The 25,046-nt window shown below is 42.9% G+C and overlaps 2 protein-coding genes across 3 annotated transcripts in view; both read right to left on the minus strand.

Annotated features, from left to right (window-relative positions):
• COLEC11 (collectin subfamily member 11) overlaps nucleotides 1-17,645 on the minus strand; it is a 45,551-nt gene extending 27,906 nt beyond the window's left edge. The window contains exon 1 of one of the 2 annotated variants that reach the window (XM_054279760.1): nucleotides 17,281-17,645. The gene's annotated coding sequence lies outside the window, so the exon portion shown is untranslated. Of the gene's footprint in view, nucleotides 1-9,318; nucleotides 10,035-17,280 lie in introns of those variants that run through there. The other variant, XM_054279759.1, reaches the window with a different exon arrangement.
• On the minus strand, nucleotides 17,638-24,597 carry RPS7 (ribosomal protein S7). Its single transcript, XM_054279761.1, has 7 exons — nucleotides 24,534-24,597; nucleotides 23,915-23,996; nucleotides 23,529-23,600; nucleotides 21,860-22,003; nucleotides 20,203-20,267; nucleotides 18,378-18,528; nucleotides 17,638-17,753 (listed from the first exon to the last, which is right to left on the minus strand). Exons 2-7 carry the CDS (start codon nucleotides 23,987-23,989, stop codon nucleotides 17,676-17,678), a joined length of 585 nt encoding a protein of 194 aa, XP_054135736.1. The 5' UTR covers nucleotides 23,990-23,996; nucleotides 24,534-24,597; the 3' UTR covers nucleotides 17,638-17,675.
• Between the last annotated feature and the right edge of the window lie 449 nt (nucleotides 24,598-25,046).

The following is a 25,046-nucleotide window of genomic DNA, read 5'->3' on the forward strand; positions in this document are numbered from 1 at the left end:
ATACTATCCCCACACAGTTATCTATAAGAAATAAAATTTCTTATAGATGTTGCAGTGTGTGGCAATGTCCTGCAGGGAACATTTCTGTACATGAATAAATACATCCTATGAACATATGCATTTGTAATTTTATTTATGAAGTTTTAAGGCATTGCTTTTCAGCCCTTCCCATCCACAGAGGCGTAGGACTAGCTGCAGAAGTTGGGAAATCTGTGCAATATTATTCCCACTTACACTTTGCAACACGTTCTCACTCTTGAGGCGTTTGGAAGTTTTCCGAGGTGGGCCTGAGCATTGTGTTCTTGAGGGCACTGGACAGGCTCAAAAGGCAAATTCACCCTGGGAGGGGGTTGTCCCAGTGCTGCAGTTCCATTCTGGGAGGTGCAGAGAAGAGACACAAATCTATCAAGGCCCCATCCAATCATCCCAGCCATGCCAGCAGTGGCACCTGCCTTTTGCACAGCAGAAATGCCATTCAAGTATTGATCCAAAGGGTGGGAAGTAACAACTATGGAAGATCCTTAACTTAAAAGGATTGAAACACACAGCTCCAGTTCCCCAAGAGAGTAATTGCTCACATTGGATGGACACAACAAGTGAAATTAGACTACACTCAGGCATGCTACATTAAAGGATGAAAGGAAGCAGAGAAAAAGCCTGATGACAAAGCCAGCTCAAGCCTATTGGTAGGACACTACACTAAACTGGCTAAAATGAGTTTTCTGATTTCTGTTTTTGTGTCCCACAACTGAATCACATGCAAACACATGGACAGGTCAGGAATATCCAGAGAGAAGACAAAATCTAAGAAAAGCAGGTTTTGAGATTAAAGGAAGAATAAAAACAAAAGACAAATCATAGAATATAGACTACTAGCAGACATACAGGAAAAGGGAAAAATTAGACATCTGACCAGAGAAAGGACAGAGGAAAAATGGCACCATACCAGAGGGTGAGGGGACAGGAAAAAGGTTTGCTTTTGGTTGTCACAATAACCTACTCCTCACTGAGGACAAAAAACAAGAGCTGACCCCCTTTTCTCACACATTAGATAAGTGACAACTGCAATTAAAGGAGGTTCAAAGAATAAAGGGAAGCCACTTGAACTGCTTCCCAATTCTTCCCAATGCTTCAAGTATGACACCTCAAAAAGTGAACCATAAGACAGCGCACAGCTGCCATTAGCAGATGCCCAGTTATCAGGACAACTCTGCTTAGGTCCAGACCTCAAGCTAGCAGAGATTAGTTTTAAGCAGACCCTTAGAGGGGACTTAACTGTTCTGGCTTAGGTGGTCAGTCTGAGAAAAACATCCTGAACACTGTGTAGCCAAGTCAGAGAAAGGCACCTTGGCATGGGGATTCATTTCATCTCAATACAGAAAATTGAATCTGGAGGTACCTGTTCATTGCTGAGTATCACTAGTTCAGCCTTGCAGGGATGTAAAGTTAGGTGAGAGGTGTCCCATCACTGCTAATTAGCTAAGTCAGTCTAAAGGAGGGTTAACAGCAGCCTGGCTTCCTGCTGCAGTCACACATCAGCCTCCCCTTCTCTGTACTGTCACCAAAGCCAGCTGACCCCAGCTAGCACAGGCTGCTATTCCAGCAGTAAGATATTCCTCTGCTTGTAATGTTGTTTCTCAGTTGATTTAATTCCTTGGTTCCTGGCAAGGATAAAATGGCCATAATTCCTATGAAAAATTATGCCAGCCAAGGAAAGGAATGCCCTTGGCAGCAGCTGAGATGGCCTTTGGTGTGTTACAAAACTGTGCCACTGCATGCCAGCAGCACACAGAAAACAGGAAGATACATAAGTGAAAGAATTCAAGGGACTAAATTACCAGGAAAAACAAACAAATAAACAAACTACAAAACCACAAAACCAAACCAAAACAACAAACAAAACCAAACAAACACACAAACAATAACAAAACAAACAAAAAACCTACAAGAAAACCCACAAAAAAAACCCACCAAAAACCAAAAAAGAACCCCGCACATTAATGAGAGTGGGAACATTTTAAAAGAAGGAAAGATATGGCAAAATACTAGGCTGCAATGGAATATAATAACCAATAAAAGATACAGAACATAGGAAACACAACAACATCAGGCATTTTGTAATAGCATGCAAGCCACCAAGAATTATGGAAAGGATCCAAGAATGTTATCCTCAAATGACAAGGACATATTTCTTGTAGTGATATCTTCAATATAACAAAACACTGTGGCAAGATGATCAAAATCTTGCATTTGAACTGGGGCAGTGTCAATGCTATTTCAACAAAAGGTTGTTTTTACTTTCAGGCTGAGAGCCAACTAACACTCTACATGTGATCCTGTGTGATTCTACACGTGACTACATCAGTGGACAAGGGACAAATGTCATTTCTTTCTTGAGGTGTTTGGAAGTCTTCTCTTTCTTTCTCTTCTGTAAAGCCTTTCACATGGTGCCCCACAACATCTTCTCTCTAAATTGGAGATATATGGATTTGATGGGTGGAGTGTTAGATGGACAAGAAAGTGGTTGGACAATCACATCTTGAGGGTGGTGGCCAACAGCCTAGTGTCCTGATGGACATCAGTGATAAGTCATGTCCCTCAGGGGTCTGTATTGGAACCAATGTAATTAATATTATCATTAGTAACATGGAGCAGGGATTGAGTGCACTGCAGAAGACACTAAGCTGTCATGCAGTGACACTCCTGAAGGACAGGATGCCATCCAGAGGGACCTGGACAAGCTGGAGAAGTGGCCCAGGGGACTCTCATGAGGTTTAACAAGACCAAGTGCAAGGTGCTGACCCTGGGTCGGGGCAAGCCCCAGCACCAACACAGGCTGGGGATGAGCAGATCCAGAGCAGCCCTGCTGAGAAGGATTTGGGGGTGTGAGGGGGGTGAGAGGATGGGCATGGCCCAGCCATGTGCCCTCACAGCCTGGAGAGCCAAACGTGCCCTGGGCCGCATCAGAGGCAGCGTGGGGAGGGGATTCTGCCCCTCTGCTCTGCCCTGCTGAGACCCCACCTGCAGGGCTGCATCAGCTCTGGGGTCCCAGCACAGGAAGGACATGGAGCTGTGGGAGTGAGACCAGAGGAGGCCACCAAGATGATCAGAGGGATGGAGCAGCTCTGCTGTGAGGAAAGGCTGAGATATTTGGGATTCCTGGAGTCATCTAATTATAGCCTTCCAGTACCTAAAGGGAGTCTAAAAGAAAGATGTGGAAAGACTTTTTACAAGAGCATATAGTGACAGGACTACAATGAAATTTAAAGTAGCTTTAGATTAGATACTGGGAAAATATTCTTTACTATGAGAGTGGTAAGAGACCCCACAAGGCTGCCCAAGGAAGTTCCCATCCCTGGAAGTGTTCAAGGCCAGACTGGATGAGGCTTTGAGCAACCTGGTCTAGTGGAAGATGTCCCTGTCCATAGCAGGAGGGTTGTAACCAGATGATTGTAAAAGTCCCTTCCAATCCAGGCCATTCTATGATTCTATATCTTCATTGGACAAGTGACAGGTGATCTTGATAGCAACAGTACTACCCAATGTCCTTTTATTCTTAGAGCTCTCACACATCTTTCCAAATACAGATTAGGGAAAGAAGGCAAAAGAAAGGGGAACGTATCAAAACAGCTACCCACATTAATAGAAAACATATGGTTGGTACACAGAAATAGTTGTATAAGCAAAATGCAGTGGGAAAATAAACAGGTTTCTATGTGTCTGATGTGACTTAGTTGAAGCACACAAAAAGGCACTCAATTCTATATTAACAAAGTTCTCAGAAGTTAAAGTATTCTTACACTAGCATGCCACAGCAGACTTTTACTAATCAGTCTATATCATTGGCAATAGCCATGATCCAGTGTAAAAGCTGTTGCCAAAAGGAACCTAGTGGAAATATCTTTCAGTGGCAAAACCTCCCAGAGCATCTTTTAGACATGCCACAACACATGCACTCAAAATACTTTATCATGTACAATGCACCGGTTGACAAATATTTTTAAAATTTGAGAAGGAGTACAAGGGATTGCAAGCAGTTTGAGATGCTTTTGACAATCTCATCTCATTTTGTAAATCTGAAATATTAATTCAGATGTAAACAGACAGAATGTGAAGAACAGAATTTGCAAGCAAGGGTGTTTATCTGAATCCATATAAAGAAGGTGTTACTTCCCTTAAATGTATATCATGATGCTTCTGCTACCAAAAGATTCTTGAGGATGACAACCCTCTAAGAAATTTTTTCATTGAAGTCCTTCCATCTAACCAACTGCCCTGAGAGACTTCTGTATTTTAATAATGTACATTTCTAGGGAATAATATAACAAGCTGTGTTAAGTAAGTGATAACTACTGGCATTTCCACTGCTTTGGTACTCAGCAAATTCTCTAACAATAGCCACAGATGTACCTTTCACACAGCTAGAACATGACCAGAGGGCAGCTGTGCACCAATTAAGAAGCTGCAGAACAGCTAAGCAATGAGCACTTAAACCTCCACATTTGTCGGCTCAGAATTTATAGGGCACTTACAGGAGCAAAAACTAATGCTACTGTTCTGATTGTGCAGTTACCAGTAAAATAAAAGGCTTCAATGGTGTTAAAGAGTAAACTGACCTGAAATCCCAACATCCACCATCTGACTTAAGAAAAGGAACAATGGAAACAAAACCAAGACTTGCCACAGTTACTCAGTGCTGCCAAAAAGATACAGAGGCATCAGTTCTATACATAACAGAAAGTCCATGTACTCAGTCACTGTAGCCGCAGTGTTTAATGTCATCTTCCCTAGAATCAAGGAACAGTGTGATGCAATCACTTGTACATTAAGTGTAATTAGGCAAATGCATGTTTAAATACAGAGTTGCTTAGGAGACAGTCTGTCAGACGTAGTGGGCTGGCCATGGCTGGAGGCCAGTTGCCCACCAAGCCCCTCTATAGGTTTTGCACAACTGTCAGAAAAGTAGAGAACAACAATTGAGAGTTTTTGACACTCCACAATTACATAAAAGGCAACTTTGACATATCATATATCATATCTTGGCCTGGGTTGGAAGGGAGCTTAAAGGTCATCTGGTTCCAACCACTTTGCCATGGGCAGGCACCCTCCCCTAGACCAGATTGCTCAGAGCTCCAACCTGGCCTTGAACACTTCCAGGGGTTCAACACTTCCAGGAGCATCCACAATTTCTCTGGGCAGCCAGGTCCAGTGCCTCACAGTAAAGAATATTTTTCTACTATTTAATTTCAGTTTGAAGCCCTTTCCCCCTGTCCTGTCACTACAGGCCTTTGTAAAAAGTCCCTTACCATCTTTCCTCTAAGTTCCCTTCAGGCACTGGAAGGCTGCAATTTGGTCACACCAAAACCTCTTCTGGCTGAACATACCCAATTCATGAAGATACTAAACAGCAATGGAAGATAATCTCCAATAAAGAGTTTTTTCAGCACAGCATGGCTCTCACTACATATCTCATTTCATCTCTACATTAGCTTTAAACTGCAAGTTCATTGCACAGCTAGAGAGAAACACCGCAAGTGCACCTGTAGGGGCTGCTGGCAAATCCAGCACTCTGCAGTCTCCTCAGCATGCACCATCAGTCCTTCTCTTGCTCTTCCACATGTTCTCAGTATCTGTTTCCTTAACATTTCTTGAACATAGCTCTACTCCAGTGAGCCATCAGAGACCTGTTTTCTTATTAACACCATTCTTACAAAGCTCAATGATACACATTTTTCTTTTCCTATTTAATAAGGCTATTTGTGGGGGTTTTTTTCTGTTTCCTGTGTGAGGTCTTCATTAGATTCTTGTCTGGTGTTTTTAATTCATTAGCTATTATTACTGTGCCACCTAACAATGCTGGTTCTTTCATATCAAATTTTTTAAAGCTCTTTGTTTTAATTCTCAAAAATTAGATCTCTTACAAAACTTTCTCTGATGATAACAAAAAGTTCTCTATATAAGTAAAATTAAAATTATAAAATCACTTTTATAATTTTGGCCTTCCAAAGACCAGACTGACCCTGGCATTCAACATCTCATCCATGGTCTCTTGGAGCCCACAGACCATTTCTCTAGAGCCCACTAAAGATGAACAAATGGATACCTGTCAGCAAGTTTCAGTATTTGCTAAAATCATCAACTTGGGTGTCTAAGCTTTTCTTACTGCACATACCAGAGATGGTCAACATCTTGCCTGAGAAGAATAACAAGACACTCTTCTCCCACCTAGCACATTTCCATCAAGGAGACACACCCAAATCATTCAGTCTCCTCCAAGCACACCAAATTACTATGTTGGTTAGTTACAAGGGCACCTTTCCAGCAGATGGGAGTTGGAGGTTTGGAGCAGTGCAATGAGCTGCATTTAGACCTCCTACTTCCTGGGTAAGTGGTCCCAAACAACAGGTTATTATGTGACATAATTATAATATTATGTGATATGGGTAGCAGCAGTCTAGTTTTCAAAGAGAACTGTACAAATCATTTTTCTCTGAGTCATTTTTCAAAATCTCTATGCTTGAAGGACAACTCAGCACACAAATTTAAGGTAAGCTTGCACCTTCCAGAACTCCAGCTCCTACAGCATTTGGCACTAAAGATGGTGAATTGATCCATATCCAGCAGAGAGAATCATAGAACACCTCTCAGAAGCAATTTTCAGATGGCTGCTGTGGCCATCACACACTTGTGTGACTGTGGTGAGTCACTTTCTTCAGCCCTTAGCTCTCCTCCACTCACTCCATATTGCACAGCCAGCTCTTGGTTTGGAGTCTGGCATCCAGCTTGGTTTCATTCACGTGCTGTTGGACTAGATCTTTAAAAGTCCCTTCCAACCCAAACCATCCTACGATTCAGTGCAGAAGAACACCAATGTAAACCCTAAACCCCCTCACCATTTGTCATACTGCTCTGTCCTGGCCTCCAGGATACTCCAGGGACCTCCTAAACAATCTTCTGACAAATTTTTGAGGGGACAGCATGCAAAGAGTCACAGAAGGTAAGGATCCTAGTGTCCTATGGAAAAATTAAGAAACTGGTGCACTGATGAAGTGCTTAAGCAGACCAACTTCTGTTCTTTTCTTGACTACAAACATCTTATACAAGGCAAAAGACGCAGGACTAGATTTTTCTGAAGAGCCACTTACATGGGTGAGATGACACCTTGCTGGATTTTCAAAACCATCTCTTTCTAAAGCTTCAGGCTTCTAGTAGGTTGTTTTCCTCTTAAGAGTTCTTAAAAAATCTGAACATCCAGCCATACTCCCTTGCATTTTTCAGTTCCAAATACATAAAATAGAACACTTTCAGTACAAAAGTTGGCAGAAGCATTAACAAAGCCTTAGAAATATTATTAAATATTTTCTCCCTTGTACAGGTGTTTGCACAGCCAAAAACAACAAAAGGCTTTAAATCTGCTGACACTCTCTTGAAGGGTCCTACTCTCATGGCTGAAAACCAGGATGGCCTGCGGCTCATGCAAACTAGAAGGAAACAATCGGATTTTAAGAATCTGCCAACTAGTTATCAACCAGCTGATACCTTATGAGCCCAGCCTGTGCCTCTTTCACAAGACTAACTTTTCCAAAATACACCCTAACACTCCTTTCATCAAGGGAAATTGAAATAGTGAGACCCTGACCACACAGCCTTACGGGAAGTGTGGTTCAGCTGTGAGGTTCAGCCAGTAGTGAAATGCAGTGCAAAGCACAAACTACACTTCCCAAGAGACACCATGAGAATATTTTTGGCTAAACTCTCCTGGTTTTCAGCCAAAATAATTTGACAAAAGAACTGAACTATCCCAGAAAACTGACACTTCTCTTTAAAAAGCTACTCTGCCAAAAGTCTTCCTACTTCAAAAGGATTCTCGTTCAAGAATTTTTGGACAGCCCTAGAGATGACTAAAAAGAGTTTTAGAAACAGTGTAAAATCACTCAAAATAATCAGAAAAAAATAGTCTTGAACATAGCATACAATTAGAAATTGCACAGATTTCTGCTGCACTTCTCTGTTGACTGTAGAACAATGTCATGTTTCAACTGCTATTCTGACTATGAATTTAACTTACACAGTATCTTCCATGTATTAATTAAAACAATAATTTCATTTTAACAGATACATCTAATAATTTTATGAAAGAGAGTAAAAACATTTTTAAAATGAATACTCACCTTGTAAGTCTTACTTCTTGTCTACAACACTGGCACACTTTATCTATGCTGCATCAGTAACATACTAAAATTTTAGGGATAATATAATTTTAAAAGTGTCAACTTTAAATCAGTGTTTTATATTTTCTGGTTACTATAATGCCTTAAATGTTCATGACCATGTAAACAATCACATACATATTAAATACAAAGATCTCAGCTACAGAGAGGAAAACATAGGGAAGCAGTTTTTACATTTGTAACACTTTGAAAATATTTCAATACCCAAGAATCAAAGTGTATTGGTTTTACACCAATCCACAAAGGCATAACATTTCCAGTCCAGATGCTCTGTTTCACTGTATGACAAGTAAAATCAGGTATTCTCCACAGTGATTTGATTTTGCTAGAAAACAATCCTCCTCCAAAATTTACACGTATGTATGCACAGAGGTCAGAATGGAAACTTGCAAGTCCATTATGAATCCTAGTTTTCATAGCTCATGACTGAAAAGCAGGCATGTGCCTGGCTGCTTACTAAAGTATGACTTACTCTCACTCATTCCTGCTCACGTGGACCAAGATTTTGTATCATTATACACCCTCATATCTCACTAAGCATTTCTGCATGGTACTACTCCCTATATGATTTGGTTTTCGCCAAGATTGCTCTTAATTATCCAGTGATGTAATTCCAGCCCTTACTGGACCTTCACTTCTGCAATGCCAGTCTTCGTTCTTTGCTTTGCAGTTGTATTAAAAGATCACTTTTCAAAGTGGAAAACAAGACAACTGCCTGTGTCTGTTACCAGGAATTACAACTCAGGAATGGAGTAAAATAACTTTCAATTGTAGGAGAAGTTAAAATTCATGTACTGTTTTGCCCTTTCCTGCTAAAAGGAAAGCAAGCTCTTCCAATGACATTTCTACATTTTAAATACAACCCCCTCCTAAACTAAACTGGCATTCAGTGATCTAACCCACATGGGTGCTTCTCAATAGAAAAGTCCAATGTTATCCAATAGACTCAAGCAAGCTCTTTTTTCCTTTACCTTCCCTTTCTATTTGGGGATTGCCAATCATATTTTGCCACATACAAAGCAGCTCCCTAACAAATATCCAGACTTTTTCTATGTTTTTACAGAGTAAAAGCATAAAAGTCTCTTACCTTATGGCTGCTGAGAGAATGGGAACTGCACAACGCTCTGTGCCTGCAGGGACACTGCACAGATGAACCTCATTGCTGCTGTTTACAGAAGTCTGACAGTTTTTAATTTGAAAAGAGGTTGTCTTTTTCTTTTCGACAGTTCAACAAATCAGACAAAACAGTTGCAAGTGTTATCTGTAAACAGCTTCCTGTTTGAAAAAGATCAGCTGTCCTGCAGGACAATAATTAGGGAAGAAGTGTGGGAAAACTGAAGAGGTCCATGATGTAAGCTTTTTATTTTGGGAATGTACTTTTTTGGGAATGCACATTTACTTTCCCCTCCTCCTCTCTAGCAGAGAACCCCTTTTTAACCATTTACATCTATTCAGCTCTGAGCCATGCACGCACATTGCCCCAGCACAACACTTCTCTTGCTTTGCTTCAGTGGATATGAAAACACATGAAATGCAGCATTGAATGTGATCATCTCATGTGGATAATTAACACACTCTCCCCTTGCTGAAATTCCCTCTATGCTTGCAATTGGCTGCACCATTCTTGACTTTAGTAAAACAGGCAACTGTTTCAGAGCCATGTCTGAACACCCCAAAGCAATGTAAATAGTAAATTATCCACATGGCAGGCATCTTCACAATATTTTGTGGTGCTTTTAAACACCTTTGATACAACTTTAGTGCTATTTCACTCTAGCTTCTAAATAGTTATACAAACCTGGTTTTTACCTTAAAAAGCTAGACTAGTTTGAGGCCTGGATAAATCACAGTACCCCATATATATTCAAGCAGCAAAAAACTGGGGCCAGCTGATTCTGGGATTTTGAGAACACCCCCCTCAGTTACAGCAGTTTATACTTCAACAGATATAAATGGCTTCACTCTCCATTTCCAGGGCAAATAGAGAGTATCACTTGTGACTATATCAATTAATACCCTCTGATGAAAAGCTGCTGTAAGACTGTAGCTCTGATAGCTACAAAAAAAAATCCTGTGAATCATCTGTCTCCATCCATCTCATGCCACTGTTCCCTCCTCCCAGTTCTTCCGGGTAGTAACATTTGAGGGGTCATGCTCTAAGCAAGTACCCAGTGGGCTGGCAGCTTGGATAACCCCAAAATGTGACCTTGAAAACCAGGGCAGGAGCTAAGGGCAGTAGCAGGAAGTTCCTTTCCATTTTCCACATGGAAAGTATCAGAACACAGAAAAGGTTTTAGACTGAGGGGCTAGAGAAAGCTGCAATAGAATCATCTGTGTGTTCACTTCTTTATCACTTTTCAGATCTCTTTTGAGGTGTAGATCCACTCCACTGAGAATTTTGTGCTGTGGTGGGGCTTGCAGTACAAGCTGACGACACAGTACTGACGTACTCTCTTTCTGCTTTGCTCTTGACATTACATAGCCTCTCTCCCTAAGCCTGGAGAGTACAGCCTTCTTGCCCATAACACCTCCTGTCTTGTTAGCCCACAGAACACACTGACCAACTTTAATGGCAAAGAGAAAAACAGGTACAAAAAGAGGTAGTGATGCCTTAAACTCAGGACTCCCTGTGGACTACCTACATAGAGGTTTCCATGCTGGACTGGAACCTAGCTACCCTCCTCCACTGCTGTACTGTATGAACTCCTGTATTTTCACACACACCAAATGTTCATGAAAAGTTAAGAGCCAATGATCTCTTCCTCGATAGATTACCTCAGTGAAGAAAGGGCAAAATGGTAGAACATGAACATAACTGTCTAAGGACCGTGCAACTGTAATTTTAAAGTTCATTTTCTATGCACAAGGCCCCATCAGTTCAGTGGGAGCAGAAGGCAATTAGCAGGACTGGGCCCTTGCAGCACTCTGTTGGCAGAAACTTGCCAAGACAAACATTTTATGTAAAGAATGCAGCAAAGTGACTGTAGTCCAAGCCTTTGAAGATCATATTACCATGGCAAAGACAACTCCATTTACATACATATCTACTCTCCCTGTAAACACAGGAAAATAACTTTGAGGCCAGAAACAGAATTCAATGGAGAAACAGAGCCATTCAGGGAAAGCTGGTAGAAAAGGTAGGACTCAACACTGGGGATGCAGAAAAGAAAACAAACATAAATGACCAGTGTTCAAAAGGAAAGGGCAAACACTATAAACGCAGTGAAAGAGCTTTCTCTAGAAAAGGGACAATAAACAAGCACATGGTTTTCTTTCACATGAGAGAGAAAGGCATAGTCCCCATACAGAAGGGCATAAGTAACCTTTTCCCACCCCAAAATCCAACTGGAAACTGTGTAGCCATACTGGTGCATCATCTAAATCAGGCTAATATGTGGAAACTGGGGTACTGATGCATGGACCGTGTGGGAGCAGTTTAGGTCATCACCAGGTCACAATAGCTGCAGGTTATTAAGTTCTCTGTCATGTTAACATGCCTGTCTGGGATACCCAAGTGTTTGAGCCACCCTTGCTGGAGAGAGAGGGACAGCCTCCAGAGGCCACAGGATACCAGTACAGAGGAACAAGGAGCTCCTGGACAAACTGAAACACAGAAAGGAAGCCTGAAGGGGGTGGAAGCAAGAATGGATAGCTTGGGAGGGGTAGAGATGTCTGAGCAACGAGGGAACGTGTTAAGAAAGCTAACTTGCCCTGAGAGAATTAAATCTGGCCAGGGACATCAAAGGCAACAAGAAAAGCTTCTTTGGGTACATCATTGATAAAAAGAATACTAAGGAAAATGTGAGTCCTCTCTGCAAGGAAACAGGAGATTCTTTTGACAGGCTCAAGAGATGGGATTGTGCAAACCTCATGAAGTTCAACAACACCAAGTGCACTTGGGTTGGGGCAGGCAATCCCAAGCATAAATACAGACTGGGCAAAGAATGGATCAAGAGCAGCCCTGAGAAGAACTTGTTGGCTGATGAGCAGCTCAACGTGAGCCAGCCGAGTGCACTTGCAGCCCAGAAATCCAACCACATCCTGGCCTGCATCAAAAGTAGCATTGCCAGCAGGTTGAGGGAAGTGGCTCTGTCCCTCTACTCCTCTCTCATGAGCGCCTACCTGCTCTGCTGCATCCAGCTCTGAAACCCCCAACATAGGAAAAATGTGGACCTGTTGGAATGAGTCCAGAGGAGCGCTAATGAACATCATCAGAGCTGGGCTGGAGAACCTTTCTAATGAATACAGGCTGAAAGGGTCAGGCTTCTTCAGCCTGGAGAAGGCTCCTGAGAGACCTTAGAGCACCTTCCATTACCTAAAGGGGTGTAGGGCTAAAAGAAAGCTGGAGAGGATTTTTTACAAGGACATGTAGTCCTTGAGAGAGAAACTTTTTATAACAACAAGGCAGCAAGGCTTCAAACTGATAGAGGGCAGGTTTATACTAGATACTATGAATTCTTTACTGTGAGACTGGTCAGACACTGGAACAGGTTTCCCAGAGAAGCTGTGGATGCCCCATGCCTGGAGATGCTCAAGGCCAGGTTGGATGGGGCTTTAAACAATCTTATTCTAGAGGATGGTATCCCTGCCCACAGCAGGGAGGGCTAGAGTAGATTATCCTTAAGGTCCCTTGAAACCCAAACCATTCTATATTTCTATACAGCAAGACACCAGTTGGGCCAGCTACTTCAGCTTGATCCACTACACAATTTTTCTTCAACCTCTAAATTCAGGGTAAATACCACATTGACACAACTACAAATGGGATTCTTGGATTCAAACCAAACCAAAACCACGCAGATAAAATCCAACTGGTTGTAAAAGGACAATAAAAAGTTTTTAGAAAACAGAAAAAAATATGCTAATACATTTTAGGAGTATCCAGGAAATTTTTTCTACACTTTTCATAGTCAGTTAGCATTATCTTTCTATCTGTAAGAGGATTAAACGCAACACCTATTTAAAACACAATGGTTATTAAAAAATCTTAAGAGGAGATGACAAGGCTCCGATTTTCCCTTTGGTTTAGCAAAGCATCCAATGGTATCAGCATTTCCCAATAGGATTTTTCCAAAGGATTAAAATTTCCAATACCCAAACTCTTTAAAAAATCAGTATCTGAGATGAGTTGCAGGAGCTCAGTTTATTGCAGGCATCACAAATGCTGTTCTAGTTATTGAAAGTAAGAGCTGACTCAGTAAGCAGCCCTTATTAGGCCTCCCATGACATCCCCAAGAAACTCCAAAAAGCAGCAAGGAGACAGAGCAGATACAGGACTCCTCCACGGTACAAGCATGCCAAGTGCAACCCCTCCTCTGCTCCCAGGGCAGCACAATGATGTGTCCTATTCCCTTTGCTTCACAGAACGGTATCTGTTTGGCCAAGAAAATAGGAAACAACTTTATTAAGTGTTAAGACAGTCCTGGTAAAACACAGCCTGTAGATCTGTCTCTGTGAAGATATCCACCTGCCATCTGAATATCTTCTTAGCACTGCCCCAGCATCTCTGTGGGCAGAGAGCAAAGCTCTCCTTCCCACCTCTTCTGTGCAGTACATGAGATGTAAGGTGGGAAAGATCAGTGTGGCCATGCCAATACAGTATTAACTTCATTTGCAACTGTGTAAAACCTGGCCTTCTACTTTATCAGCAATGTGGAACTATTTTTTTTTTAATAAAAATTTTTAAGCAGCATTCACTGCAGCAATTGTGCTTTTTCTGTTAGTCATCTCTAAAACTAGCATAATTTCCTCAGTGCTTGGATTTAATTCTATTTTTGCTGCTACAGGGGCAGATCACAACTGATCCACATGTTAACTCAATAGACAACAATTAGAAATGTTATCTATTAATCATTTAACAACACCAAGCAGCAACTGCATGACACTAAACTTAAGAATGATTTTCCTGAAAATAAGAAAGAGTAACTGGAAGGTAGAAGAGATACATGAACTCAAACTTAACAAATCCAACAAACTTTCTCCTCTTGATGGTAATACATAAATAAGATCCTCTACTTGCATCTCTGTAGGGAACAGAGTGCTAGTACATAGATGTTCATGTCAGCAGGGTTTTCACAAGAGCACCCTTAAGGCAGGCAGCAAGGGGCAGGGTAAAGGCACTTTGTTAAAGAGCAGTGAATTATTCACACTGATCAGTGCTGCAGTCAGCCCCTACTGGACACAGGCAAATTCACACTCCCTCATCAGCCTCACCACCAACCTTCATTTTATGAGCCTTCATAACTTTCTGTAATCAACATCTTTTTTTCTGTCATTCTGATAAACGTCCAGTGGCCTAGACAGCACATCCCACAAACTAGAGAAGGTGTAGCTTTTCAGCATTGCTCTGACCTTCAGATGTAACTGAGAATCAAACTCAGGCCTATCACTTGGAAAATTCAGGAAAAACAAAGGAATAGGAAGTTAATTATTTCAGTCCACGATGCAGAAGTAATGGGATTTCCTTTGAATGCTGTTTGGCATGAGATCATACACTGAAACTCACCAGCTGTTCCCATTTACACTCAAGAGGGACTACTCAGACATGGTGTTATCATATATCAAGTTGCCCTACTAATAAAAGATAGGTCAAGCACTTACCACCCAAAACTTCAGGCAAGTTCTGTTACACTACAATTGTGACACATCTGTATACCTTTCTGAAGAAAAATCACCAGGGATCAGACCTCCTCATAGGCAAAAATATTTGAAGACATTGTGAAAGGATTCATATGAAATAAATAATTGAAGCTTTAAGATCAGGTGAATGTCTCATGAGCAATTAACAGATGTAAAGCCCTTGCTTCTCATTTGGAGCTACTACAGGAAAGAACTTCAGCATTGGTAGTACCCACATATTATTGCTGCAGTCCTGGTAGAGAACGCCCCACCACTCTTTCACCCAGAGCAGCTGACAGAACTCGTGATCAATCGCACGTTCAGAGTTCAACTGTGCCAGCATGTGAAAGGTATAGGAAACGTCTAGCATCATCTCACATGGAGTTTGCTTAGGTTAAGGTAACATTTGACACCAGCATTCCAGCAGCCTCATTAGCACTTGACCAGATGGCATCAAACTGACTTTCCAGATTGCAGGCATGCACTTAGTATGCTTGTCAAGGGACAGAGGGAGTTGTCTGACTGTATCACTGACACAAATACACGAGGGAGTCTGTAAATAGAGGTAAACTAAGACTAAAGTCTTTTGCAAGCACACAGCCTTGTATTTTTATGCCACAAAAATTCACCTCTCCTTGTAGTTTAATTGATGTAAAAGCCATAGAGCTTTGACAGTGTTATCCTTTCCCTCAAAGAATTTGCTTATGGGGCCATCGTGAGCCTTTGCATATCATATAGTTCAAGAGGGCTTGCAACAAGAGCCAAGAAAAATCTATAGCCAGCTGGCAATGCCTGGGAACGTTTGCAATCTTTCTGTTCAGTTTACTGGATTTATCCTCCCCCGCTCACCCCCTCCCAGGGCTTCAAAAGAAACCTGACTGACATTTTTATTACTATGAAGAGATGAAACCTGAGTTACATTTCCCTATAAAGCAGGAAATGCTGTCTAGCAAAGCCTGCTGAGGATCACCTCTCCTTGCAGAGGTTACACAGCCCCAGCAGACTCACCAGCCTTTAACTAAAGGTAGTTTACATCTGGTAAGTCTCCAAATACTCCCCAAGCTGCTTCCTCAGCCCACACCAGCCAAGGTCTACTTGCACAGGCTGCCATCTGTGACTGTTTTAGAGGAAAGCTTAGTAATGTGTCTGACTCAAGACTATTTTTGGGGGACTAGACAAGGTGGCATTTCCAATCTGAATAATATCCATTTTTGCAATGAAAACTTGAATTCAAAAGTTATGGGTCCTCTACTGTAAGATCTTCTACAATTATTCTCCACACAAACAGACAGGATTCGGGGTTATTATATACCTGCCAACTCCTCTCATCTAATTCTAAGGGAAGCTGATGCATTCACTTCTGCTGAATCATTCAAGATGAACAATAAGTAGTCAAGGAATAAATAAGAAGTTATACCCCAGAGACAGAAGTTTGAAAAGGAGATAGGAAAAGGCCTTAAGGTAAACAAACTTCTTCAAAGATACAGCCTGCTTTTTGTGCAAATACTCAAGCCTTGTCAGCAAGTAACAGGAAATTAACTACTAATTGCAACAGGGCAGGTTTTCCTTCTCTTTGCATTCCTGGCACCAACAGTAACAGCACAGGGCTATCTGTCCTGCCCTACTAAGTCATGCTTAAATTTTGAAGTCTTAATTTTCTCAATGCAAAAACAACGCAGAACTTGTTTTAACCTTTTAGCTCTCCATAGCTAAAGAGGCATCAAATGGGAAGCAACCAAAACTACTGTAAATGGAAAAGGGAAGTAAAGATACAAAGACCCTCAGTGAGTGGTACTTCTCCATCTACCCTCAGGTAGAAAAATGCCAGTTATTAAGTGCTCCTGTCACACAACTTGTTCCCAACTTAGCTCTTCACTTATCAGACTGACTCCAAAATTAGTTGTCTTCTACTGTGATAAATTAAACACTTACTTCTAACACTATGTTTAGTACAATCAGGCACTAAATTCATGTAATTAGCTCAGAACTTTAAATGACCATCATCACCCTGAGCTTGTGTAAAGGGTTGTTTAACAGATACTGAAGTCAAAAGTGTAGTGTTTCTGAGACACTATCAGCCTTCAGATGCTGATGCATCTAAGTTCTTCTCCACCTCTCCCTGAGCATGCACAGAACCATGTTAAAACAAAATCTAAAAAAATATTTCTGAAAGCAAGATGAATACCTAAAAAACCTGTCGTTTTTATCCAGTGATATAGTCAAGCATTCAGAAGTAAAAATTCCTTTCCATTTCAGTCTGAAAGGTGAGAAGCTACAGAGCCTGCTTTTAGGTAAGAACTGGTAAGGAACGCTGCCATTTAGAGCAAGTTAAGTTACCTCAAAAATCAACCTATACCTCCCCCAACCCATTTCCTAAGAATTCAAACCCCTTATCCATATGTCATTTCTACACAGTTCATAAGTCACACACCACCTGCTAGTTGACTTCTTCCAGTGTCAGGAACAGGTAGGGTCTCCAATTGATATCTTGTGTGCAAAACTCAGAGGAGTTCCATTGCTCTACAGTAATTCTCCTTATTTCCCCCAGTTGAGATTTGGAATGCTTAGGTTCTTCAGTATGAATTCTTTTTGCAGGTTCTGGACTCTTTTTGTCCAGTTGTGTTGCAATAGTGCCAAGAAAAACCCAAGAGGGGTACCATTAAAATGGTAGCTGGGGAGTTAATACTTTGATTCAGAGGTGTCACTCTCCAGACAGCGGAGAAGTCCCATGAACCAGTTAATCCCCATCTGTGTTTATGGAATTCAAAATTTAAATGAAATTACTCTGTTATATGAATAGTTGTTTATTCAGCCATTTTTTGCATTTTACAGCTGGAATTCTGGAAATTCAAACACCACATCTTTGCCTGTGAGCTTCTTGTACACACCAGAAAATGTTTCCACCTGTGAAGACAAATAAATCTTGCTTATACATGCTGTGTAAACAAGTAACTCTAAGTAAACATACTTAAGGTACTATACTATTTGCCAGTGTATCTTCACTCTGAGGCCAATTATTTTCTTCTATATTAAGGTAGCTGAGGATTTACACAAAAGATACATTTCCTCTAGAGTATTTGGGCTCTCTCTGATTTTCAACAATGTGAGACCCTAAGAGCTGAGCAGGCCCGAACACAAGCCTCCCATTTCAGAAAAAAATCAAGCGAAGTGCAAGCTTTACTGAGCACATCTGTTTCAGGTCAAAACTAAATGCTTCACTTGAAAAACAACAAAAACACAAACCAACCAACCCAAACAACCCCTATTCATACAAAAAACCAAATAAAACACTGTCTGGTCCCATGAGGGAACCAATACAACTACTTCATAATCCAGGGGCTTTGGCAAGTTGAACTAGAGCTTTAGCTCAAAACTGTTTTGCCTCTATTTCAGCACCTTACTCCAAATACAAACCAAAGCATCTCCACAAGCCGAAAGGCAAGTCTTTTCCTGTATCCCTAAGCCGTCTCTTGGGGCTATCAGAATGTCCCCCCCACCTGCATGAGAAAGCAAGTTTTTTTAATTTACCTTGTGTTCAACATTGTTCTGTTGTGCTTTGTCCAGATGGACTTTTATAAGCCTGCTGCCGTCCAGTTTCACGCGGATTCTCTTGCCCACGATTTCACTGGGGAAGACCAGGTCCTCAAGAATGGCATCGTGCACTGCAGTAAGTGTACGGCTGAAATGGCACATTTAGAGTGTTAAAACACATCCTCGTGGAAAATTCCAGTTTGATGAGGTTTAAATCTTCCATAGCATGCTCTGGCTGAAAATTCAGAGGCTTTTTCTCTCTTTAATGCCACAGTGTGACAATACAGCACTATCACAGGGCATGCAAAAAGAAAAGCTGAATTCTACAGAGTGCAGAAACTTAATGACTGCACAAGAAGAAGTAGCCAGGTTTCTGATCTTCTAGACCACACATTGATTTCCAGCAAGAGCCCTAAAACATACTTCTATTTCTACACATTTAATAAAAATTTAAATCAAAACCAAATTGCTCCATCTGCAACTCTGCCAGAGACACTGACTGGAAAAGTTTAAGTGGACAAGTATCCTCAGCTGCACAGAGTACATTCATGGGAGACTCAGTTTTGGAAACACTGATTTCTTCATCTGCCTAAAGCCAAGCAGCTTAGAAGACCAACGTAATACAGAAAAAGACTAGCTGGCCAATTGAGTCCATACTTAGAAGACTGTTTGAAATCTACTTGTGTGTTCCTGAACTGTCCAGAAGTGAGCCAACACGAGAAAAGGTGGCCCAGGTTGTTTTACGTGAGTCTAGATGGATTACTAAGTCTGCAGCATCCTGATCTAGTTTCAGGGCAGTATCACTTGTAACTAACACCTGTGTCTACAGCAGCACTTCACACCTGCCCACACTGGCATAGCCAAGGGAGACAGACATCCACAACAACACAGCAGCCTGAGCTCATCTCAGGCTGAGACAGGGGCAGTCCTGCACACTGGCCTTTCCTCATGCAGAAAGTGGCAGCGTGCTACTCAGACACAAATGCCAACTTCTCTAACCACTGTGCAGTGCTAACTTTAAAAGAACACAGGCAGAGTCTTCCAAAGGCAGGACTGCAGCTAAATGAGTATTGTGAAACTATACTTTTAAAATCCATGCCTGAAGACTGCAAAATACAGTAACACATGACACAGGTATAATACTGGGGGGGGGCAGGGAGAAGCTACAAGACATGTCACATGTCATAAAGAGGACAAACCTCTAAGACACGGACTTACATAATGACATAGCAACATACAGATGAGGCACTGACACCCAGAGACGTAGCAGTGTTGCATGTCTAGCAATCCAGTGACTAGATGAGAGCAGGGAGGCCATTTAACACAAATTACTATACTATTGCTATCAAATTCATGTCCAGAGGGACTAGTACTCATACCTACACCCCTCCTCAGCCACTCTCTCCCTCATTGCATCCCCTTCAGTGTGCCAGCCTTGACTTCTGCACACAGTCTAACACGTGATGTGGAAGAGGCTCTTCCTACAACTTAAAAGAAAATAGTTCTTGTCAGCACACTGTGGTAACAGAGACAGCAGGGTGGGTTCCTTAAGCCAGCACTGACAGCTAAAAATTTGCTACAGCTGTAGCTGGAAATACAAATAAGAGTGCTAAGAAATGCAACACAGTGCCCAAAGGCGACCTTTCTACTGAACACTTTAGCAGTCAAATGACAGATACAAAGCAGTATTTCAAGCAGTAGGAGAAAGGACAAGACCAGCCAATGACTCAAATGACTTCTCAAAAACTCAACTAACCATTACTTGACTAAAGTACCAGGCACAAAAGAAGGCTGTCATACTGAATCAGTATCATTTACCAACCTTCTCGGACGCTTTTGCTTGTTTTTTGTGCGGCTTTTTCTTGTTGGCTTGGGCAGAATCCTTCTCTGTTAAGGCAAGAGAAGAACAAAATGGCATTTCTCAGTATTTGGTGGTTACAATGAACTCAGAAACATGCACCTTTTCCCCCCACACTAGGTACCAATGCATGAAAAGCCAAAAATGCAGACTTAAGTATGCTGAAAGTTACATCAGCATTAGAAACTAGAGAACTAGAGTTGGCTGCAGAAGGTGAAGTGCTGTACTGCTATATTTTTTAATTACTACTCCTGTATTCAGGGCACTGAAATAGAAGACTTGTACTTCATCTCCTCTCTCCAAGAATACAACCACAGTATTTTACTATGTCTCATCAGCACTGTGAACACACTTCTTTGGGAACAGAAATCCCAGGGAATTTTAAACTTCTGTCAGACTGAGCCTCTGGTGGAAACCAGAGTAGTGAGCTGAGTTCCATAGACAGGTGACATCTTGAGATTGAAATGCTAGTTTTACTAGTAAGATCTATTGCACAATCCAGATCAAATCCTGGCTTAAATACAACCTGTTCCAAAATTAGGATCTAAATGTTAAGTCAGTAAAACTTATTTTATATTTTCCTACTGCAAGTGTAGACATTTTAAAATGTTCTAGATGCAGTTTTACCCACCTGCAGTATTTTCTACCATCACATCACAGCTTCTCCATGACTGTATTCATGATGGGGCTACCATTATCCAAATTAGGTCATGTCATACTCAAAATCACATGTTCCCTTCTAAAATAGATTACTGAATTGATAAGGAATTCTCAAGGGATTACAGAATCACAGAATCTAAAAAAATCACTGAATATGCTGAGTTGGAAGAGATGGACAAGAACCATCGAGTCCAGCTGCTGGCCCTGCACAGAACATCCCCACAAGTCACACCATGTGCTAAAGTATTGTAGAATCACCTCACAGCACTCAGTCAGGCTGGTGCCGTGACCATTCCCTAGGGGAACCTGTTCCTGTGCCCAACCACCCTCTGGGTCAAGAACCTTTAGGTGAAGTGAACCAGAGGCACCCCATTCAAATAAATCCTCTTGGTCATATAAAGACTCAGGGTAAGGTGCTCTGGGTCTAAGAATTGCATTAAAAATTTTCAGCTGGCTTCATTTTGATCAATTTTCCACTCTGCATACAGATCCCTAGTTTGCCCAACCCTTAAGTACTGCCCCAGAGATCCCTCCAACACCTTTTCACCTTAGCTCCTGCCATATATTTAGAACTTGCATGAGTTTTTTTCCCTCCTTTCCTAGTAAATTAAATTTTAAGTGCCTAGATTGCCTAAGTGTAGCCAAGTTCCTATTAATATTTGCTCCCTTTTATTTTAAGCTTTGTGTGTCAAACTTCTGAAGGAGTAAGGGTGGCCAGAGCAAAAAAGTTATATCCTTCATGAAACAACTTTACATCTCACCAAGTTTCCACTGCTGCCAGCTGAAAACATTTTAGCTAACATCCACCAGACACTCATTACATTTCCTGCTGGTACAATGAATTACTATCACTGTTACCCTGAATGGGTAATGCAACACTGGAACATGCCTGAGTCTGGACGAGATCACCTCCAGATATCCCTTCAAGTCACCATTTTTGTGATTCTAGGGTTTTTTTTACCTGAGCAATGAACACCACATGTTTTCCACTAAACTTCTTCTCCAGCTCCCGGACTAGCCGCACCTGAATCTTCTGGAAGGACTTCAGCTGAGGAACTGGTACAAAGATAATGATGGCTTTTCTGCCACCACCTACTTCAATTTCCTGAAACAAAAGTACAAAGTAAGCATTAACTGGGGGTTGAGAAGTAATGTTTGGTTTGACCATGAATCCTGAGCACAGGTATTGATAGTCTTGCTTCTGACTCTGTGGGGCAGGGAGTGCATCAGAGAGCAGTACCTGCCTTAATGCTCTACAGAGAAAGCACTGACACAAAAACTTTTATCAGAGTACTTGTTTCACTGTGGAGGAGTGATTGGGCCATAAATCCCACCACCCCTTTCAGAATCACATCCTCTGAACAGCAAATCCCATTCCTTCTGAAAGATGAGACTCAGGTGCTAGAACTGTAACTATACTGAATGTTGACTATCCCTTCTGCATTTGTGCTAATACAAAGTTTCAAAAATCAGTCTAACGCAGACTCCAAAGTTTAGGGGAACAAATCTTTTAATCTACTGCTTCATGGAAATCACTTATGTTGGCCACTTGCCTAGGACTGCATCCCTACTCAATCAACACATGTCACCCCTCCAAATACCAACAGGATTACAATACACTAGGACAGGTTACTTCTCCCCTGGTTTGTCTCTCCAGTAGTTAAACCCAAAGTTTGCACAGGCTTACAAGGCACTTCTCCCATGGAACTGGCTGCAGACACATCCTCATTCTCCAACAGAATGGAAGGATGGATTGTTCTTCACCAGCTACCTTCTCATATAAGCCAATTCAGATGCCATGGGAGATTTCTCACAAATAAAATCAAGCACCTAAGTAAACAACAAAGACTTTTCTGAAAGCATTTCACTAAGGACAGGTGGCATTGCTGTACTTCCAGAGAGATGTGGTTTCTTCTGAAGGCCATTCAGCTCATACATGATACATGCTGCTTCCTGCACTCCCAGCTTCTTTTAACTTGACTCTAAGCAGTCAGTGTTCCTGTGTCTGTACTGGTGAGGCTGGGCAAAAACCAAAGGCAGCCCAATAAAGTTTCTGATTGCAGTGACCTGCCTCATTGCTGTCATCCAGTCTCCCAGGCTGACAAAGTTTAACACTAACTTTCTTTCTCCTTTTCCACTAATTGCCTTCTTTTTTTTCTTTCTTGATGTTCCAGCTGCCTGCACGATCTAAAACTGGAAATGTACAAGGAGACTAAGCTGCACTATCAAGTCAATCCATTGCCTCAATCCATCTACTAACTGCACATAAAGAGATTCAAACAATTTTGTTTTTTATGAAGAGTACAGCAGTTTATGTTTTTAAGTTTCTGTAACACCTACATTTCCAGCCAGTATCTACATGGAAAAAGGAAGTTTCATACTCCAAACCCAGTCTGCAGAGACATAAAGTAGAATCATCGTTTTCAGACCAGCTCCTAAGAAAAACACTATTACAGAATCCTACATGCTAGCAGCAAATACCAGAAGAAAAGCTACAACAGCACATAACATAACTATCACAGGCCACAAGGGCCTAAGTCACCATTCACCTAGTACATTAATATCCCCAAAAATTAAACATACACAGAACAAGTCACCACCCAGCTCTTAGTGGAGAAGGTCCAGCCTACCTTAGCTGCTGTGATGTTCAACTCCCGCAGCTGAGCCTTTAAGTCGGAGTTCATTTCCAACTCCAGCAGAGCCTACAAAAGTGAAGTTGTGGAATGATCCATTACACACACTTCAGTTCATGAGAACACCTGAGAACAAAGTGTGTCCACAGTGCCAAAGAGCAGGTATAGACTCTTAACCGCAGTCAGTATCAAAGACTTAACTTCCTGTAAGACACACCAACATCCAACAAGTTTAACTAATGGAAACAGAGGAGGACTCAGTTCCCAAGTAAAACTAGGAAAGAAAAACACGTTGGCAGGACTAACCTCAAAGTTTAGGGTCTGGACAACTATGTCCATAACTTGAAGTGAGTTACCGAGGAGAACAAGGAAAAGCCACGTACCTGGGATATACCAGACTCGAATTCATCTGGCTTTTCGCCATTAGGCTTCACAATCTTGGCGCTAGAGCTGAACATGGCCTTTCTGCAACGCAAAAAAACACTCTGACTGTCACCAAGCACGTGTCACCTGCTCCAAACACAGCCAGGACTCCCCAGTCCGGCTGCGCAGCCACACGCTCCAGAACTAAGCCAGAGGCCGCCCCACGGGCCGGGCCAGCCCCAGCACGCCGCACCAGGGGTGATGACCAGGCCACAGGAACAGCGTCCCAGGGAGCGCGGGGCCTACCCACCTCGGGACCCGCTGCAAGGCCGCGGCAGCCCGGGGAAGCGGCCCCACCACGCACAGAGCCCCACGAGCGGCTCCACGGGCGAGCGGCACTCCCGGGCCTGCTCCCGGCCCCGGCCCCTCCTCCCGCAGGGCGCCGCCGGCCGAGGGAGGAGGGAAACCCCGCCGGCTGGCCACCCCCGGCCCCGGGTGCCCCGGCGGCCATCGGGCCCCAGGCTGGCGGTAATCGGGCGCATCCCGACGCCGCGGTGCTGCGGGGGGCTCCGCTCCACTCCCGGTCCCGTATCGCAACAGCCCCGGCGGGGAAACGGCGGCCCCGGCCCGGGCACCCACCTCGCTCCGCGCCGGCCAGGAAAAGGGGGAGCTCTCGCGAGAGCAGCACAGATCGCGGCCCGGGAAGGCGCTGGCCCCGCCCACCCGAGTGAAGCCAGAGCCGGAAGAAGGGCAGGGCGGCCGCTGCGAGCACACCGCAAATCCGCAGCAGTGAAGCCCGAGCGTACATTTAGGATCCTGGCGCGAGGGGCGCGGGCTGGCACATGCGCACTGCCGAGGAGCACGGTGACCTCCCGGCCCGCCTCAGCCCTTTGCGGTGGCTGCGGCAGGGAGCGAGGGAGAGGCGGGGAGCGAGGGAGAGGCGGGGAGAGCTTCCTCTGCTCGGCTCTGTTCCTCGCTGTTACGCCGAGCCCTCGCCGTGGGCAGCCCCCGCTGCACCTCTCGCAGCAGAACTTTCGGCCTGTGGTGTCGAGATGCCGCTCCTGTGAAGAGCCGGCAGAATGTCGGCGTTGGCACCGCGGTGCGCTCCGTGTGCGCAGCCCGCGGAGGAAGCGCGGCTCTGCCCGCGCCGCG

Source organism: Melozone crissalis, unplaced genomic scaffold (assembly GCF_028551555.1).
Source record: "Melozone crissalis strain CALT ecotype California unplaced genomic scaffold, PUWL_Pcris_2 ptg000027l_1, whole genome shotgun sequence".
In the NCBI taxonomy this organism is placed as follows: domain Eukaryota; kingdom Metazoa; phylum Chordata; class Aves; order Passeriformes; family Passerellidae; genus Melozone; species Melozone crissalis.

Bases quoted from the DNA above. Each gene is read 5' to 3' on its own strand.
- RPS7 (XM_054279761.1), bottom strand. From the start codon at position 23,989: ATGTTCAGCTCTAGCGCCAAGATTGTGAAGCCTAATGGCGAAAAGCCA. The intron at 22,004-23,528 runs GTAGGCTGGACC...CTTTTGTTTCAG, and splicing joins TGAACATCACAGCAGCTAAG to GAAATTGAAGTAGGTGGTGG. The intron at 17,754-18,377 runs GTAAATTAAAAA...TTGTCTTCACAG, and splicing joins AGAACAATGTTGAACACAAG to GTGGAAACATTTTCTGGTGT.